Source organism: Mesocricetus auratus, unplaced genomic scaffold (assembly GCF_017639785.1).
Source record: "Mesocricetus auratus isolate SY011 unplaced genomic scaffold, BCM_Maur_2.0 Super-Scaffold_4256, whole genome shotgun sequence".
In the NCBI taxonomy this organism is placed as follows: domain Eukaryota; kingdom Metazoa; phylum Chordata; class Mammalia; order Rodentia; family Cricetidae; genus Mesocricetus; species Mesocricetus auratus.
Genome location: NW_024429182.1, coordinates 90,989,733 through 91,010,343, shown reverse-complemented (window position 1 = coordinate 91,010,343; position 20,611 = coordinate 90,989,733). Strand labels below are relative to the sequence as shown.

Below are 20,611 nucleotides of genomic sequence, written 5' to 3'. Positions count from 1 at the left end.
CATTTTAAAAGCATGTTGGTCGGAAGGAAGGCGGAGACCCTTCGCACTAGGGTCCTGGGAGGGCACCCGATGGGTTTGAGCAGTTCTCAGAGTCCGGCTAGAGGAGAGCACAGGTCCAGGCTGTGGGGTTATCTCAGTTGATTGAGAACTAGAAATAATTTTCAGGCAGAACATACAGTGCCTTACGACATACTGTTTTCTTCCTACGCTCCATACCTGAGAAGGGAGAAGTTCTGACTTCAGAAGTAGAGCAGCCAGAATGATGGACTTGGAACACAGAGCAAGTACAGGGAAGAATGTATTTGCTCAGGGCTGAACTGGCCTGCTGAGGAGAATTTTAATGGTTTTGTTATTGTTTATTAATTTGTTTTCATGAATATGAAAGAAACTGCTAAAAAATCAATCAGTTCATAAGGATGTATAACAAAAGCTATCATAATAGCTGTCCTCCAGCCAGCAGACAGGATCCGTCCTTCAGTTTGTTTTGTATTCTCCCAGAGTTATCTTATGTAAGGACGAGTGACATGTGGATAGATGGATACACCACATGCATGCACACAGACATACAACACACCACATGCATATACTCATACCGCACGCTTGCATTCACACACAGACAAACCACATGCATATAGACACACATACCACATGTGCCACACACGCCACATGTAAACGCATACTCTGCTTCCTTTATTTTCATACTTTTCTTTTTAGAAAAGGAATGCTCTTAAACGTCTTTCCATGACAAGAATAGTAAACAACAAACCAGTCCTCATTTGTATCTATGTTTGCATATTTTGTAACACCTGACTATATCCTAATGTATTTAACAAAGTTCTTTTTTCGTGGATGTTTAAATTGTTTCCAAATTTTTGCTGTTCTGTATGATGCTGTAGTAAATAATCTTATACATGTGTGAGATTCTCACAACTGAACAGATGAGCCAGAGACACCTGTACTTGAAGTTTTGACATATTAGCAAATCTCCTTCTATAAAATATAGAGGTTATATATGCATCAGCAAGTATGCCAGGGGAGGGCCAGGCCACTGTTATACTGAGCATGAAGAAAGAGAGAGAGAAAGAACTAAGGATAATTGTGAGCAGGTTTAACAGGTAAGATGGGGTAGGGCAGATGATGATTATGGGAGGTGCTCCATAGCTGCAGACAGCTAGAACCCTGAAAAGGGGAGTGGATATTTGGCAAAGCAGGGTGAACATACAACGTCAGCTGAGATTACAATACGCAGTAGCAATTACAACCTCGTAAATGTCACCTGCACTTCATGATTGGTAGCCCAAGGATGCAACAGTGCTGCCAAAGGCTTTGCCCCATAGGAGACCTGGGACAAGAGGAGATGACAATCCTTGGAGTTAAGAGTGTTAAGTAAGTTTCGGTGTCAGGTCTGAGGACTACACACACACACACACACACACACACACACACACACACACACACACACACACACACCAAACCACAGCACATGATTAGGGAAATGTCTGAGGACTACACACACACACAAACCACACCACACCACACCACATGATTAGGGAAGTGTCCCAGCAGACCTGGAGTGTACCACATGGGAGGGAAAATAGGTGTGTAGCCAACCTATGACCTACATCTGAACTGCCTGATTCACATAAGAGCGGAAGGGGTGGGGAGGGAGCAGAAGCTGTCTGGATCTTTAGTCCACAGCCGAAGCCGATATGAATCAAACATGTTTAATTGTTTTTCTCACTCAGAAGCTAGGGAACGAGAACTGGGGAAACTGACTTGGTTTCAGTTTTGAAGCAAAACTAATACAGTAAAATGGTGGGGGTGTGAGAGTAAGTGGTCACTGGTAGCCCCAGTGAGGACAAAGCTAAGCATAGGCCGAGTGCTTAGTATAGCCAGCCTGGAGGAAACTGGGTTTCACAGGGACCCGCACCTCAGATGGAAAGGGCATTTACTAAGAACAAAAGTGCACCTGTATGAACCCTATGAGGAAGGTCAACCCCCAACAAAGGACAGTGCTGAGAACAATAGCCTTTTCAAAGAAGGTATGTTTTTTATAAGAGGAGAAAAAAAGGCACTTGATGGTTGCAGTGCCTGTAAGGAGGGCAAAGACTCAGGACAACAGTCCCCACACTGCAAGCTGCCAGTGAGGTTTGTGTTCTTTGTTTCTTCGGTCTGTTTGTTTGTAAATTTGAGAAGCAGATCAGGCCCTCCTGAGGGAGCCATCTCCTCAGCTCCGGTTGTGTGTGCTAGGAAGCTAAGCCTGCACCTCGCCATCCGCCTGCTAGGTTAGTGCTGCCCCACAGAGCTTCAGCGCTGTCAGTGTACGTGAACATTAAGGAATCGGGAATCAAGTGAGTTCAGGAAATCTGGAAGTGAAGCATTCTCATCTTAATTTTAAAGCGGGCAGAAAAGATTGGGTGGGCTCTGTGAAGTTAGAGCCACGCCTCTGAGGAGTGTGAGAGCCTTGAAAACCAAGTAGGAAGTCACAGCCGAGTGAGGTGCATCAGTGGTGAGGCTGCCCACTACTCAGCATGAGGACGGCCTTTGAACTCTGGAAGGCAGCCACAAGCTGGAAGGAGAGAACCAACTCCCCTAAGTTGTCTGCTGGCTGTGATAGGTGTATCTTGCCTCACTCCTATACATAGGTAAATTCACAATAACTAAAATTGTTTTTAATCTATTAAAAGAAGATTGAGTCACATCTGTGGCTGGGAACATAGCTTTATTGGGGCTGGGGATGAATTTGATTATCAGAATTTACAGACAAAAAAGCTGGATGTAGTGCCTGCAGCTGCAATCCCAAAGGGAGCTGAGACAGGAGGTTCTCTGGAGCTCACTGGCCAGCCAGCCTTGCCTAATTAGTGACTTCCAGGTCAGTGAGAAGCTAGCCTAGCCTCAAAAAAATGGTGGGCAGTGACAACCAAGCTTGTCCTTTGACCTTAACACCCATGTACGTACGTGCGCACACATACAGGTTAAGGTTCTAAGTTTCATCAGACCTAGCTCATTGGTTTGGCAGGAAATGTGTCTGACCTGATAGACCAGAAGCACCCACACTCCAGTGTAGTGCTACAAAAAAAGTTGCTTGAGACATCTTTTGACAAGATAGAGGGATGTAGGCTTGATGTTAAAATAAACCCATTGACATCTGAATGGGATTAGAGTTGGGGGTGCGTTACTATGCATACGCCTGGTGTATGCTGTGGTGCTCACCTGTATGCAGGTGTTGACGCGTTTGGATGTGCGCCTGGGTGTTGCTAAGTGTAGCATGGATGCAGGTGTGGAGGGAGTGTGCCTGGGCTGTGTGTCGTCTACCTCAGCTGTTGCTTCTGCTTGGATGAAGGGATCTGCCAAACTCTGTACCTCAGCTGTTCACTTAGAAGAATGGCCATGCAGTCTGAAGACAGGTCCAAGGATTGAGCAGGTCTCAGGAAAAAAAAAATGACATGTATTTTAGTTCATCAGAGAGGGACCTGGCCATGGACTGGCCTGGGCCACCCCTCCCCCATTGTGTTCACCCTCTGCAAACTTCCTTGCCTTCTCAGCTGCTCTCCCACGGAGGGCTGCATCTGCTGGGGACTGACCTTGAGTGCTTTTCTCTCCTTTCTCTTCCTTCCCACAGTCAGTTCTGAATGTGATCAGTGAGCTGCAGGAACAGATGTGTAGGCTGCAGCTGGACATCCACAGGCAGATTCAAGAGCGCCTGTTACACTCTAGGGACCACCCTGAGGAGGCAGTGGCTGATGACCATGAGGCCACGCCCCATCCCTGCAGCCAGGACTGTGCCCCTTGGGAGGGGTCACCTGTAGGAACCACACTTAAGTATATCAGAGCATGTGTGTGTGACATCTCATTGGCGGAAAGCTGGGGTTCTCCTAACCAGAACTGTGTGCAGTGGCTTCGCATGGATCTGCTGTTACCGTAGGGCAGAACTTGGCCTTTAAAAGCCTCTGTTGACGTGAGTGGGGCTCTGGGACCCTCATGGAGCAGGGTTTGAGCAGGTGAGAACAGCCCTCAGAAGGCCACATTTCCCCGTCTTCAGGAATAGGATGGAGGTGTGTAGCAGGCTGTCTCTTCCCAGTGTGTGATCCAGACACTTATCACTCCTTGTGGACTGAGTGTTTATGTGAAGCTTCGTGTCTGGTTCTCTTTGAGGAGAAAAACAGCATCATGGGAAAAAAATCCTTTAAAATCCCTGTTTAGAGAAGTTTAGCCCCACCCCCACCCCAGAGAGTAAACACAGAATTGGGGTTTTCATTTGTTATGGATAATTAAGACAGCATCTGCATTTCCAGGAAAAATAGTGCCCGCACAATAATCACAGTACAGTGAGTTCATGACCTTTTGGGCTATGTGCCAAAGAAGTCACAAGAACGCAGGGAGCAGTAGCCTGTGCTTTCTTGATTCTGCTCCCTGTGGGCACCGTGCCCTCTCATAGCAAACTGAGCAGCCCCACTAAAACAGGAGCAAAACAGGCAAGCCTCTTCCTACCTGCTGGGCGCTGGGATAGCTCAGGCAGGGCCACCAACATTACTGGAAAATGATTCTGAGTCTCTGGCAAACCCAAATAGGTGACCAAAGGTCTTAAAGTCCAGTGATGAAAATCAAGGGCATAGTCACCTTAGCCTGGAGAATTTTTTTTTCAATAGGTATCGAGAAATAGTCACCCCAACTGTAAGTCATTCTTAATAAATCATCTTATAAGATTCACATGAAAGCAGTGTGACTTCATGGTAGATTATCTCAGAGTGCAGCGACACCTAAGCCAGTTAAATAATGACTTGAGATTCAGATATTCATTCCTCAGTAGCTATGTGCCAGGACCTGCTGGGTTAAGAGGTCCACAAAGACACTCCAGGCTTTACAGAAAAGAACAGGAACTAGTCATTAGCAGCCCTACAGATAAACCTTATAGGAGACCCGTGGGAGACACCAGAGTCCTGCAGAGGGGTCTAATGTGATTTAGAGGTCTGGGTAGCTTTGCATGGGGAGGGTAAAGGATAGGCAGGTGCACAGTTAGCAAGAGAATGTTGTGTGCATAGAGGTGTAAGTTAGAAAGAGAAATTGAAACTTCTCCAGTGTGACATGTTAGAGCTTACCTGGGGTGGGACAGGTTGGTGTGAGTTAAAGTTCAGAAGCTTTGAGAAGCAGGGGAGTGCCATGATCCTGGATGTTTAGCAGTCAGTGTTTTCCACAGGGCCAAGGTTACAAAGAATAAGTCATTAGAAGATACTCAAGCTGCCATCACTCATTGCTACACCGGAGTCATGGTGGTATGTTGGGAGGGAAATGAAACATAGTATTCTTGGATGTGACATGGATAAAGCTCGGACCCAAGTGGAATTAATGGCCTTTGTGCCAGCTCTCTTGATAGGAAATAGTTGTTACCTAAAATGATTGTCCATTAAGTGAATTTTGGTTCAAGACAGTGTTGGCAGAACACACTGGTAGTTATGTATTATAATCTTCACTGTTTGGAAGGTAAAAGCAGGATTGTAAGTTTAAAGCCAATCTGTGCTACCTAATGAGTTACAGGCCAGCCTAGGCTATGAGACCCTATCTCCACCAACAAAGATAGCTTTGCTGAGTGTTGCCCCTTTATTGAGGAAATTTTCAACCAGAGGTCTAGATACTAGCTCGAATTCCTGTCCCACCTACTACTTGTACAAACGTGTATGTGTAAGTTGTTTAAACATCCCTTCCCAGTCAGGAAGCTTCACTGACTTCCTGTCCACACAGCGTCACTATGGGAGCCCTCACCTGCCTTAGCTCCCCCAGTCTCATCTCCAGTAAACGCTGATGACATCTAATCTCTGCTCCACAAGGGGCTGTTTCCCAGTCTGCCTCCTATCTCAACAGCACTCAGCATGCCTTCCCTGTTTCTCTGGCTTATCCTCCTCGTCTGAACAGGACACTCACACTGGCATCTGTATTTGGAACTCAGCATTTATTTTCTGAATCTTACTGGCTGTGCTGCCTCAGGGGATTGCCTCTTTCCTCCTGTGGGCTCCCCACCCTCAGTGCAGAGAGATGTTCCTTGCGGTCTGTTCCTTCCTCTGCACCACCAGGATGTTGCCTCCATTCGGCATCTCTGCTCCTCCCCTTCACAAGCTGCTTCTGCCTGCTTGTGACATGCCTGTGCATGAGCTGGGCTGGGGGTTCAGGTGTCAGAAAAAGGAACGACAGAATGTAAGAGCTAGAGGGTAATTGTGAGTTTTAGACTGGGAAGGTAGCTCAGTTGGTAAAGTGATGAGCACGAGACTCTCTGAGTTGCATCCCCATAACACCCATTAAACAAATACACACACACAAAGAAACACAGAAATGCCTGCAGTCCTGGCACTGGGGAGTAGAGACAGATAGATCTCTGGGGCTTGCTGCCCGCCAGCAAGAGACCTGTTCATAAAAAAGAAAAAAGGACCATGACTGAAGAATATACCGAAGGCTGTTCTCTGACCTACACATGTATGAACACACAAATGCACGCGCGCGCACACACGCACACAGACACACACACACACACAATGCAGTTTCTTCTCTCTTACGTCAGGAACTCCCTGGCCTTCATTTTTAAGTGACCACATGGCCTTTTCTGGATCACAGACAATGTTTCAAGTTCAAAGCTGCAGTCATAGAGCCTGCTACTGCCCCCAACTTCCTCTGCATGTGACTTATCCAGTTTGGAGACTTTATCTATCATGCTCTTAATCTGTCACAGCTCTGTGACTCTCTCTCTTTTTCCAGGAGTTACTGCAAGAGCTCAAGCACCTCAAAATCAAAGTGGAAGAGCTGGAGAATGAACGGAACCAGTATGAGTGGGAGCTGAAGGCCACTAAGGTAAAAGGCAGTATGAGGCACCTGAGGAGGGGGAGAGCTGGGGGCTCTGCTGGAGGGGGCTCACTCTCAGGGTTCCCCACAGCAAAACGTGTGGAAATGCAAACCCACCCCGCACAGTGGCACTCAGACTGTGGCTGGCAGGTCTGGTGTAGAAGGGCTTCTCCTCATGAGAGAGAGCCTGGGAAATGAAGTGAGAGCTGCTGAGGTATCCCAGTCATGTCTTCTGCCTCTGGCAGAAGTCCTAGTGTCCCTTGTTGGCTTAGCCAAGAAGGTTCCTAGGTAAGCTAGTGAATGGGCTGTCAGATAAGTGATAGCTGTAGGTGACACATCCTAAACAGAATTGGAGCAGAGTACAGGTGGGGGGGGAGGGGGTATGGGGAGTGTGTAGGGGGGTGAACACCAGTGTTTTGTTGGAGACATCATCTTAAAGTCAGTCTCCCTATTGTAATCAGTTTTCTAAAAAACATTGAAAACATAATAATCATGCTTTAGTTTTGGAAATGAACTCATTTCTAAAATGATAAAGTCTGGTTAGTTTTTAGTCAAAGCATTTTTACTGAAATGGAGAGTTTTTTGTGTAAAGGACACCAAGAATAAATTCTTTAGTGAGATAATTTTTTTTCTCTTTCTTGTTTGGTTTTTCCCAGTTGAACCGCAGGGGTTACAAGTCGTGTGTTAACTAGGTATGGTGGAGTACTTGTCATCCTAGCACTAGGGAAATCAGGAGGATCACTTGGAGTTTGAGGCTGTCTTGGCCTACATAGCATGCTTCTGTTTCAGGAAAGAACAGCAACAGCAAAAACAAACACACAAAGTTGATTGAATTATTTTTGTCTTGCATATTATATCTTTAAAATGTCAAAAATTAGTTGTCAAATGAACATTAGGAAACATTGAATTAAAACCCAATTATGCTGTTGTTAGTGTGTGACTCGGGGAGTGGGCTCTCTTGGGTTGTTAAGTTTGGGTGGCAGGAGCATTTACCTGCTGAGTCATCTTGCCAGCCTAGGAATCTAGTCTTTGAAAAATATATAATAAATTTCACAATGAAGAGTGTAAACACTTCCAATACACAGAAATGAGGGTTGCCGCAGACAGACCTTCATATCACCTTGATGTGCTCACAACATATTGTATGCCTCTAGGGAGGGCTGGAGAGTATGATTCAATAAAAAAGGGCTTCATTTAGGCATGAGGAGGAGTAAGGAGCTCTTTAACCACCTTAGATGAGTTTCTGCCTGGGCTGTTGCCCCTGAAGAGAAAAGACATCCGCTTTTCCCTGTGTCCTGTAGAACTGTCCACAGGTGACACCCAGTGATTCATGTGGGCATTTCAGTGTTCAGTTTGTGTTCGGGTTTTAAAAACAATGCTTTAGAGGGCTGAAAAGACTTGTCAGGCAAGCCTGGGGACCCTAATTCAGTCTCCAGTAGCATGCTAAAAGTCAGGTGTGGTGACTCTTACAACTGTGACCCCATCACTGAGGATGTGGAGAGGATGTGGAGGCAGGTAGATCCCTGGAGTCACTGACTAGCCAGCCTAGTCTAAGTGGTGAACCCCAGATCACAGTGGGATACTGTATTTCAAAGAAGAAGGTGACCATCTCCTGAGGAACTACCCATCTTGTCCTCTGTCTACACACAAACACGTGCACACGCAACCATGTGCACGCGCACTCTCTCTTGCATGCATGCGTGCATGTGTGTGCACAGACACATACTTTTGAACAGAATTATTGTGAGTTTGTATTTTTCCAAAGTTAATTGTTAATTATTAAAAAATAATTCTCATTGTAAAAAATTTCAGACCATAAAATAGAAATTAAAGGAGGGCAGTGTGGTGATACTCCCAGCACTCAGGAGGCAGAGGCAGGCAGATCTCTGTGAATTTGAGACCAGCCTGTTCTACATTGTAAGTTCCAGGCCAACTACAGCTATATAACGACATTGAAGAGGTGGCTCATCAGTTAAAGACCACAAACTGCCCTTCCAGGATACTCAGGTTCAATAACCAGAACCCATATAGCGGTTCTTATCATCTATAACTTTATTTCTAGGGAATATGAAACCCTCTTCTGACTTTTGCTATCACTGCCTGCATGTGGTACATAAATAGACAATGCAGGCATGACACCTGTACACACAAAATAAGTTTAAAAACATTTTTAAAAGAAAGAAAATAAAAACCATCCTGATCACCAAGCCTCTATGACCATTGTTAATATTTCCTTTCTTCCAGGTATTTTTCTCTGTAGTCCTCCTTCCTCTTTTTCTCTCCCCATCTCATTTCTTTCCCTCTTCCATTTCTTCCTCAGTTTCTGGTGCTGACAACTTACAATGTATATTGTGCTTTTTTCCACTTAAAAATTTATGCTTCCTTAAGTTAATAACTGAAAAAATGCTTAACACATTGTTAGTTTTATAATCATGTTCTTATGTTCAAATGTAAAAAACAAACAAACAAAAAAAACCCACAAAACCAACACACTTAACCATTTTACAGATGATAAAATGGAGGCCTAAAGAGATTGAGTAACTCTCCCACACTCACTGCCAGTCAGGCCTCGCCTGGCGACCTGCTATTGTCTGAGCACAGACAGCCTTGTGTGTGCTGTGCTTTGGTGTCATCAAGACTAGAAGCATTGTTTTTCCAGAAGCTCAAAACTTTCCACTACGGCGCTCACTCCTGCAAGTCCAGCCCCAGTGAAACCTTTGAAGTTGCACACATCACCCTTTGTTGAAAAACCAAGGAACTCTTTTCATTTTAATTCACGAAAGCTCTCTGCGTTGGCATGTGTCTCTGCCTTGGCATGTGGACCTGTGAGATGGCAGCTGAGGAGTCTGTAATGATTACCAGGTGTGGAGCACCTCCTGCCAGAACCCACCCAGCCCTTTGTACACTTTCCTCTGTTAAGTCAGAAAATGCATTGGGTGTATTTGATGCTGGTTTGTTGGTGAGGACCACAAAACTTCAAGTGGCCAGGGTGAGGTTCCGGCCTGGGTCTCTCGTGTCTGTGCTTTCCCTCCCCTTCCTGCAGTGAGCCCTTCTCCTGAAATCCTCCCTGTGTTTGTAGGCTGTTCAGTTTCCTCCGTAAGCTTCCTCAACCCCTAAAGGTGACTCATCTCCAATGCAAGCAGAGTTTGTCACTTGAGTTTAGTAAGGACAAGGCCCTGTAGGAATGTAGAGTGTCATTTCCTGCCCTGAAGGAACCCAGAGCACCCATCTTAGCTTCACTGCCCAGCTGCTGATTGTTTTGGACTTCTGGCAACAGAGTGCTGGTTTTTATGGCTGAGATAGCTTTCATGGTTCTCAATAGGGCTTCACATTTGCCTGTGAGTCAGATAACGTGAACCCCAAATGATGTGTGGTCTGTGGCTGCCCATCTCAGTAAGCTGGACGGAATAGTCAGACTTGGCTCTTTTGATTTTGGGTAGGGCCTGGAGTGGAGGGACAGGGCTCCATAGTGAGCTTTGCAGGAAGGAAGTCTGACCTTTCATCTCCTGTCTTTCTTTTACATCTCTGTCCCATTTAGAGGGTATAAGGGAAGGTTTATTCAGAACCATTGAGAAGGTTTGAAGAATACCAGGTCTCTTAAGAGTGGTCTTCATTCATACTATTAATGCTAGCATGCAGCCTGGAGCTCTCTATTGGAGTTCTGCATCAGAGCAGACTAGGTGAGTGAGTAAAACTCTGCACTGGAGCAGCAGGCTGGCTGATGAAGTCCTGTGAAGAAGCATGGAGACTGAGGTCTGCGAAGTTCCTTTGGAGCAGGCAGGCTGAGTGGGTGGCATTCTACATTAGAGCACAGGAACTCAGGTGGCATCTCTTGAAGGGGAATAGTTCCCATAGCTCATATATTTGAATGTCTAGTTCCTAGTTGGCAGACTGTTTAGGGAAGGATCAGGAGTTGTGGTCTTATGGACGAGATGTATAATGGGCAGTTTTCAAAAGCCCATTGAGGCCCAATCTCTTTCTTGCTCTGCCTCCTGCCTATGGACCATAATGTAAATCTCTTAGCTACTTCTCCAGCAGAATGCCTGTCTGTTTCCTGCCATGATGATAATGGATTAACCCTCTGAAACTATAAGCAAGCCCTTAATTCAATGCTTCCTTTCATAAGAGTTGTCTTGGTCATGGTGTCTCTTCACAGCAGTAGAACAGTAATTAAGACAGCATCCTTGCCTGGATAGTCATTGGCTGATTTCACATGGAGTCATGAAAGCTCTTGCTTTCTCCCAGTATTATCAGGAATTCTCGATCCTCCATGGGTTCTTATGGGTCTACCTGAGATTTGCAAGTAGTGAGAACAGTGATTGCAGGGTACTCAGTCATAACACTGACCAAGGCCTGGCAGGCTTTAAACTAAAAGGGGAATTGTAGGGATTGAGGCGCCTAGGGTGGGAGGCTGACCTCACCAAGATCGAGTTTTGGGGGCTGGGTGAATCGGTCTGACACACACCAAATATGAGGGGTCAACAAGTCACACTAAGAATGCTGGGAAAAGGTAGTAGGATATTTATTCAGATAGAAGTAACTTACACGAGAAACTGGGAAGCTGGGAAACTCTCCCGAAACATGGCCAGCATTCAAGGAGAGAGGGCCAGGTAGCCCTCTTTCTCTCTCTATTTATTCTCCTCTCCCTCACGTACCTGTAGCCATGCCCCAAAGGTCATGGCTAAAGCTGCAGGTACGCCTCTCTCTACTGCAGGCAAAAGAGTTGCCAATAGGACCATTGCTCATTTGATTCTTTGCTGTTCTCCAATGATTGACTTGGACCCCATGTCATACCATGGCAGCCAGAGTTGGAATATGTTTAGGTTCCTACATGACAGTGGGCCGGGTAGCTGCCTTTGCTGAGTGTCCTACGGCTCAGAGCTCAGTTCTAACCCCTTTCTTGGTTGATGCTCCAAGAAATTTATCCTAAGGGAAAGAACAGGATGGAAAAATTGTAACATTTACTGTGCCTTTAATATGTGATAAGTATTAGACCTAATCACTCAGAAGTTATATTATGTAGTCTTCCCACAGGCGATTACTTGTCCAAGGTCAGCCAACTGGGATGTGAGAGATTCTAGATTTGTTTGGCTCCAAAGAGCCTCTTGGAGTGAGACAGGAAGAGCTCTGATTTTCTAAAGAGTCTGGAAAGCATGGATAACCATGCATAGCTCTGTGTGTGAATTGTAACCTGTTAGACATAGTGGAGATATGGGAACTGCCCAGTGCCAATGCCAGGATGTGCATGTGTGGATTTGTGTGCAGTGTACTTATGTGTTTTCCCTTAAAAAAAATACATACCAAACACACTCTAAAACTTGTATGTATGCACACAGCAAGCATGCAACTGTGCCTGGAGGTTGGGCAAAAGTACTGACTGTACAAAAGGAAAGTATCTAATGAGGGGACTCTTAATTCACCTCAAAATCAGCAGTAGTGATTTTATTTCCACTCTATTTCCAAGCGTGGTAGAAAGATGGAGTTATATATGATTGTTAGAATAGCATATCTAAATGAGTATGTATATCTTGGGAGAGGAAAGACCACATGCAGAATTGGTGGTCCAACTGTGCAGCAGGGACAGAGCCTTACCAATGGCCTCAGTTTTACTCAGAGCAGGGAAGAGAAAGAGCTTGATTAGATAAGGGAATGAAGAGACAGAGCAAGATTATGGTAGGTAGGTGAGTGGGATCATTCTGCTGGGTTCCACCCAATGGAGATGGTAGTTATGCTCTCACTCCTTACCTATGTCTTTTACTCCTGTAGTCTCTTGGGGCCCAATGGGTTCTGTGCTATGACATGAGGTGCTTTGTAAGGATCTAGAATTCTCTCTGACCTGGAAGGGACTCTCTGTTGTTTCTTCAGGCTGAGGTAGCCCAGCTGCAAGAACAGGTGGCCCTAAAAGATGCAGAAATTGAGCGTCTTCACAGCCAGCTCTCCCGGAGTGCAGCTCTCCACAGTGACCATGCAGAGCGAGGTAACTAAATTGATGGCGACGGAACACGTTAATTTTGCCCCTGAGCCCACTCTTATAAGTGGACATGTGTACGTGAGTAACATGTGTGCTTGCATACGTGGTGTGCTAATGTTCATGCACATGCATAAATATATGTGAGCATGTGCTTATGTGTACATGCTGCTTGCCTGTGAAGCTGAGCTCTGGTGTGGTATCATTGTCATGCCCCTACCTTATCTAGAACACTCATCTCTGAAGGCTCTTCTCACAATGTTGACTGAAGCTCTGTGCAGCCCCAGGTAGCCCCCTCTGGAGCTTTTTTCCCTAAAACCACTTGACTTCTGGGATTGGAAGGCTTTGCCTTGATGTTACCACCAAATAGAAGGGTTAGCAGTTCATCCACCTGACATTTGTACAAGGCCCCAAGCTTGAAGAAGAAAGTTACTTCCTTGTCATCTTTAGAGTCCTACTTAAATGTCATTTCCCAGGAAGCTCCTCCTGGCTACCCAGCTTCAAGTGAGTGATTCTTCTTCTGTTACTTTCAAATTCAGCAGCCTCTTGGGAAGAGTTATTAGAGCTCATTCTCACAGCCAGTGGAGTCTTAGGGGTCAGCATGAGGGCGGGAAGGTAATTCCAGATAATGACTGTTAAATATGGATGCAATGGCCAGAACCCAAACCTAGCTGAGCATAAATGACAGCCTAAGAGAAGAAGATACCTGCTAAAGGATGGGGAGGAATAAGCCTGATGGTCATCAATTCCTTTTTCAAGCTCAGTTTTACTATTACAAGGCTACAAAATGTTTTCACTCCAGCTGGAAATTCAAGCCAGGCCATGCTGAGGCCAAGATAAGATGAAACTGTGGTAGCAGTCCATAGGACTGACATTGTTCAACATCCAGGTAGCTAATAGAGGAGCCAGGATGTATGTGATCTTTCTAGATTCTTGGAGAATTGAGACAAGCATACTATGTATGTTAAGGAGAATGGCTATGTATGTGGATATCAGAGGATAATTTGTGCGAGTCACTTCTCTCCACCATGTAGATCTTGAGGCTCAAACTCACATTATCAGGCTTAGTGGCAACTGCATTTACTCAGGGAGCCATCTCTCTGTCCCTTTTCCCTTAATTTTTTTTTCCTTTTGGTTTTGGACTGAGCCCAAGGCCTTGTGCATAGAAGACATTACTCTGCCACTAAACCATATCTCTACCCTTTTTTTTTTTTAAGGAAAAAATTTTTTATTTTGAGATGGTGTCTTCATAAGTTTCCCAGGCAGGCCTCAGACCTTGGATCTTCTACCTCACCCATGAAGAGTTATGATTATAAGAGTTATGATTATAGGCATGTAACTCCATTCCTATATATAAACATTTCTTCAGTCAGATTTTACAATTTTAAATTTAACCAAATACTAAGCCTTTGTATAATGCCCAGTGTCCATTTATCATCTATAAATTGTTTTGGATTTTATTTTATAAAAATTTCCTCTGTTTCTAGTTTGTCTGACTGCATGGTTTTCCCCTAACTTAGTTAGGGTCCTCGGCATATGTCTCCATAGAATATGAATATTTATGTTCTTAGGAGATGCTGTTTGTGAAAGGGTTATGATTCCTCTCTGTCACTTTTGAGTAAATGCTATTTTTGTTTTGCCCCTAGATGCCTCTCTAAAAGAGAAGACAAAACACTAGGTTATTCACAAATGAATTTAACAAAAATCTAATGAAACCCGCTGTGCCAGACACCATCCTAGGTTCTTTCAGCAAATAAAAAGGAGCCGCATTCACTGGTCAATCTTTATGTTTGACCTTGAGGCCCATCAGGATATGGCAATAGCTGTCAGCATTTGTACAAATAATTCCTTTTGCATGTCAATTCTTTCAGACCAAGAAATCCACCGCCTGAAAATGGGGATGGAAACACTGCTGGTTGCCAATGAGGATAAGGTGAGATAATCACTGTGATACCCTGTCCTTTCCTTTGCAGGCACCTCTAACTCTATTTGGTCTCTTCTGGTGTCTGCTCTATTGCACAACGGCATACTAACATTGACAGTGTATATTAGGATAACAGCTTTTCTCAGGAGATTCAACTTTAGTTCTTGTTTATGTGGCTGAGAAGTTTACCCAAACTCAGTCTCCCAAAGGCAGCTTAGAGCCCTGCCTGTTCATGGTGGTGTGCTGAAAAAATAATAATGTCAGAACTCTTAAAAACTCAGCACTGCGTGCAGTTTTCTCCTCACAGCAGAACTATCATAGACACCTGGCAGCATGCAGTGCCTTCTATCCTGCTCCCTTATAGTCTTCATGTCTGACTCTTGTATAATCGTAAAATAACCACAGCCTTACATTGAGAAACACTTAGCTAATGTAAACAGTCCCACATTCTCAGGTAAAGAAAGAAACTCAAAATTCTTAGATAATTTTGCACAGGGTCGTAGTGGATAACAGGCTACCCACATATTCCAGCATCTATGTGACCTAAGTGCCCAGACTGTAGCCTTGAAAGAAAGGACCCTCTTTTGGAATACACTCTGTTGTGTAAAATGCTTCAGACTACCAAGGGACAGGTGAGGATACTGGGATATGTCTTATGTGTGTAGCTCCAGAGGGTGACACAGGAGTCAGGGGCATTCTTCATTCACGCTGTTTTAGGAGCATAGGAGGCAGAGAGGTATATTTCTGCCTCTTCAAGGGTATGTCAGTGACTGCTGACTTACACCTTCAGATAGTGCTTTGAGTGTCTATGGATGCCAGTGAGGCAGACACTAGGGCCAGATGGACCCTGATGTTTTCTTTTGGGGGTCCTTGGTCTTACGGGATTTTCTTCATTATGTTCTATACGAAGCTAACTAGGGATTGGTGGTGGTATTAATCTTGATCTGCTCTTATACCATGGCAGGACCGCCGGATAGAGGAGCTTACAGGACTGTTGAACAAGTACCTAAGGGTGAAGGAGATTGTGATGGCAACTCAGGGTAAGAGGAGGAGGAACCTCATTTCCCCCGAAAGTTATTTCATCTTCTGTGTTAGAGACAGGCGAAATTCCTTTGTCCCCTGATTGGAGATGTATTGGAGAGCAGATCTGTGTAGACTCTAGGATGGTGCAGATGGTGATTCTTAGAAATATCATCAAATGAAACTTCTAGGAACTGCCCAAGAAAACACAGCACTCAGTTTTGGCTCCTGGGATTCCTCACCATGAGGGAGTCTCAGTCTGTCTTCTTGGGATCTTGTAGAGACCATGGAGTCAAACTGGGTCAGTCAGAGCCCTCATGGGCTTCAGAGATTTTGTGTTTGTTACAGGATCTGAAGTTCTCTAGAGATACAAAAGATAACATGGGGGCTTCCATGAGTTTCCAGGTACCCAGGTTGCCATAGAAAGGCTTGTATTTCGTATTTACCACCCAGACCAGTGCAGCATATAAACAATGCTTATATTCATATAATCACAGAGGGGCACTTGTGGCTCATGCAATGGGACTGGCCCTCACTGCAGACCTTGCAGGAGTAATTACTTGACACAGGAGAGTTGTTTGTAGGATGTCTGATTCTGGCTGAGCTACTGATTCGGTTTGGAAACAAACCTTGTCTCTGTTGGGATAGGAACTGACTGATTCCTGCCAGGCTCCACACAAATGTCTCAGCCTCTTTAATTCTTTGTTATCTTGGCCCAAATACCTCATGGGATCCAATTGCCCTTGACCAAGAAATAAGAAAGTTGGAAGTGGCTTATCTCTGTTCCAAGGATGAACTTTGACTTTAAAGTGACCTTCATGGCAGCCCTTGATTAGATGTCTTGAAGAATTTTCCCAATCACACTATTACTGTCTCTTTATGTAGTAATTGTTTCTTTTTTTTTTTTTTTGTTCTAATCAAATGCCCAACAACAAGTGTGATAAGGGAGGAAGAATTTACTTGAGTCACAGTTTGAAGGCACAGTGTGACATGGTATCAGGAGTGTATAGGGACACCTCTATTCTAGTTGACCAGGAAGTGGAAGGACTGGACAGAAATGGGCTGAGCAGAAACCTCCAAGGATCGCCTCTCGGCCCAGCAGCCCACATCCTCCAGTGAGGCTCCACCTCTGAAAGGCCTCCCAGCCTCCCCAAATAGCAGTGCCAGCTGAGAACCAAACAGGGACATGCCATACTCAAACCAGAACACTTTGCTTGTGTCTTAGTCTTTTTGTTTTTGAGACAGGATGAGCCAAACTCCCAAGCAATCCTCAGTATTTGTTGTTGAAGAACAAACACCATGGGGGTTTTGTCTCACAATAGTGATTTACCACCATTGCTTTACTATTTCCAGGGCCTTCGGAGAGAACCCTCTCAGTCAATGAAGATGAAATGGAGGGAAGCTTCAGAAAATGGAACGCTACAAATAAAAACTCAGAGGAAGTAGTGAAACAAGAGGTAGCACATTTCTTCCCAAAGTGTGCAGTTTACTTGTCTTTGGCAGCTTGCCTTGACCTAGAGAGGCATCTGGGAGGCACCTGTCCATTATTTATCTTAACTTATGAATAGTTCAGTCCAGGGAATGATCCTCAAGCTTTGGCAAGAAGGTTTAGGGAACAAGAACCCAGGCTCAGGACAGCATGGTGGCCACTGGAACTCTGAAGGACAGGAATTTTCCTCTTTAGTTGGCTTTCTGTTTATCTTTCCTCTCTGGCATGTAGCACAGAACAAGGGTAGTGTTTTGTGTTTTATTTACCAAGGATTCTCTAGATTCTGTAATCATGACTTATTCCCGGTAGATTTCAACATATTTAATGAACGAGTGAGTCTGTCTGGACCAGAGAGACACAGGCATATCCCACAGCAGTGTATTCCTGCTTCTCACATGCCTCTGTCAGCCCCTCTAACTGGCTCGTGGAGTTTCTTTTCTTTGCTTTAAAATCTAGTCCTACTGTGTCACTCTCTAGAACTTGGCTAAACACAGATAAACAAGTTCATAGACTGAGGCCTTGATGGGGGGTAGATGCTACACCAGGGTCAATAGACTTATGAGCTCTAGAGAGATCAAACTGCAAATGATTGTTTAACAGTCCAGCTTAATCATTTCTTTAAGGAAGAACCAAAAGTCATACAGTGAGCCCCCTCCCCCCATTATTGACTCCATGAAAGTATATTAAGTTGCTGGTGGTTATAGCTGAGTAGTAATCAGAACTCGCTCGGTTTGTCTCGTGGTCACTGACATGAGCAGTGTGCGTGGCTCAGTTCTAATGACAGCCTATATGGGTTCTTACTTTACTACAATGCTTTACTACAGAGTTTCAGAGAGGGTCAGTAATATTCTCTCTAAGTCACCTTATGAACCCCAAGGAGAGTAAGATGTAGGTCGATAGCAGAACGGGGCTTCAACCCGTATCTGTCTGACGAGCAAGCTCTGGTTTTTAATCCCCATGCTATGCTGTTAGAGATTTTCCTAGAGAAAGCCAGAAAGACCTGATGCTTGAGGGGAGGCAGGTTCTGTGGCCACTGCGTCAGTGAAGACTGAACTGTGTTCTGTCATCCTGTTGGCTCAGGCTCACCCTGAGATGGTGCTTTCTTTCTTACCTTCCTAATGAACCCCTTCTCACTTCTCCACATCCAGCCCCAGTGTTCTCCCCTCTGAAGCCTTGTCACAGTCTACCCATGGAGAGGGAACTTTCTTCCCCCACTTCCCATGTGTGTCATTGGTGTCAGTGCCGCAGCAGGTGGCATAGTTCCTTTATCCTTGCATATTAATCTGCCTCCTGGTGTGGGCTCTGCTTCATTCCTACTATAGGACTGGCAGGCAACAGATGATGCGGACACCTGCTGAGTGACTGTGTCACTAGGGTCCTCTCAGTGAAAGTCACAGAATTTGACTCTGGCTCATGTAAACCAAAAGGAGGTGTTTTAGGTAGTATGGGGGAGTGACTCACTGAATAAAAGAAGGTAAGAGACAAGCTATGGAAGAACAGGTTTTGGGACCTAGACTTAGGTCTAGGGTCTAGAGCTTAGGGACAAAAAGTGATTAGACCCTGGTGGCTTCATATGCCTAGTGTCTTTCAGGGCTTGGTGTATTACTGGATCCCTGGTGAGGTTTTTTTTTGAAAGAGGCAGAAATCTATTTCTCAGAGCAATCATTAAGGGGAAAGTTTGGTTCCCAAATGGCAACTGGCTTTCATTGCTGCTCTTCTGTTTGTGAATCAGGTGTCACCACAAGACAGCTCTTCCACCCCAATGCCACCTCCTTTGCCACAGAAGTCGTTGGAGACCAGGTAAGAAAATTGAACATCTTACTCTCCTTGGGGTTCATAATGTGACTGGGCAGGTGTGGTGAGCATAGCCCCAGGGTTCTGGGCACAGTGTCAATCCTCCTGGCTATTGAGGGGATTCCTCTCCCATAGGCTGAGAGTTGCTGACGTTGACTGACCAGTCAGGGTACTTGCTGGCTATCATCCCTCCATGTGCTCTGTGGCACCTGGTAACATTGCCCCTTTACTATGCATTTGATGTCCTTATCAGAATAGTCCTTATGATGACATGGGTCCCCTGAGCTGACTGCTCAGGGCAAGTAGAGCCAAGATGGAGGGCTGGAGGATCCTAGGCAATGCTTCAAGCTGTGGCTGCCTGGCTTTCCTGCCTCCTTTGGAGGGAGGGGCCTGCAGCTTCCTGCCAAGATTACTTTTGGATTTCAAGGCCAGCCAACGCCAGCATTTTTCCTCCACCTTGAGTTTGTAGACACTGCAGCTCCTCTGAGAGACTGCGTAGTTATATAATACTAGTACCACTCAACTGTTGGGCCAGGTTTTCCCCAAGCTCTTATCTTATATGTGGGTTACCTACTGAAAGGGTGATTTATCTAATCTTTACTCAAAGCCTAAGACAGGAAGCTGGTTAAGAATCTGACATGCCACATGCATGAATGACACCACATGACTCCTTCCATAGTCACTATGTGTAGAGAGAGAAGCCTTTTCCTTGCTAGCTGCTTGGTTTTTCCCCACCTGTCACCTGGGCTCTGCCAAGTTGTAGTCTCCAAATAACACACAAGACGCTGTATTAATTATGAAGCTGTTGGCCTTGCTTGTTTCTTACTGGCTATCTCTGACTTAAATATTTACCCTATAATTGTTAATCTAAGTATTTCTCTTACCGGAGAAAAGTTTCCGGGCTTCTTACCCCTATGGCAGTTACATCTTGACTCCCTGTGTTTTTCCTATCCAGAGTCGTCCTATCTTGCTTCCTTATTGGCCAACAGTGCTTTATTGACATATACACAGTACTTCCCCATCACTATGATTCCTTCCTTCTGTGTTTCTCCAGGGCTCAGAAGAAACTTTCCTGTAGTCTGGAAGACTTGAGACATGAATCGGGGGATAAGGTCAGCTCATTAACCAGCTGTGCCAAGTATCGAGTTACTCCTTTAGGCCCAGCACAGTGCTGGGATGTGTAAGTGGACACCAGCAGGTTTTGGGGAACATAAAAGAAGGAGGAATACGTCTGAACAAATCCAAGGAGGGCTTTGTGTCCTCCTGTGTAAGAATGGACTTGACCGTGTGACTGGGCCCAGTGTTGAAGGGAATGGTGGAAGGCTTTGAGCTTAGCAGTGACTGAGTACCGAGTCCTGTCCTGACGGACCCTCTGGGGAGCCATGCTTCCTACTGTGCCCTGGTCTCTATCAGAGTAGCATGGTAGAAACCCACAGAAGTTGGAGTTGATAGGAGCCAACCCTCAGCCATATGCCTCTTGCCGCATTGCACAGACTTCTGGCACCTGCCCAGGGTATCTATTTAATGGTTAGACAGTGGCTTGTCTCCTCTGTGAGTGGTGATCCTCTGACATGAAGGGTGGGGGAGT

The 20,611-nt window shown here is 45.2% G+C and overlaps 1 protein-coding gene across 9 annotated transcripts in view; it reads left to right on the top strand.

The window, feature by feature from the left end:
• Window positions 1-20,611, top strand: part of Ppfibp2 (PPFIA binding protein 2) — a 139,705-nt gene that overhangs the window by 102,094 nt on the left and 17,000 nt on the right. For 7 of the 9 annotated variants that reach the window (XM_040756744.1, XM_040756740.1, XM_040756749.1 and 4 more), the window contains 8 exons: window positions 3,623-3,805; window positions 6,745-6,837; window positions 12,694-12,805; window positions 14,668-14,729; window positions 15,685-15,760; window positions 17,094-17,197; window positions 18,962-19,029; window positions 20,078-20,135. In XM_040756744.1, the coding sequence (XP_040612678.1) occupies window positions 3,623-3,805; window positions 6,745-6,837; window positions 12,694-12,805; window positions 14,668-14,729; window positions 15,685-15,760; window positions 17,094-17,197; window positions 18,962-19,029; window positions 20,078-20,135 (756 nt within the window). The remainder of the gene's footprint in view (window positions 1-3,622; window positions 3,806-6,744; window positions 6,838-12,693; window positions 12,806-14,667; window positions 14,730-15,684; window positions 15,761-17,093; window positions 17,198-18,961; window positions 19,030-20,077; window positions 20,136-20,611) is intronic. The other 2 variants (XM_013117543.3, XM_013117545.3) reach the window with 1 other exon arrangement.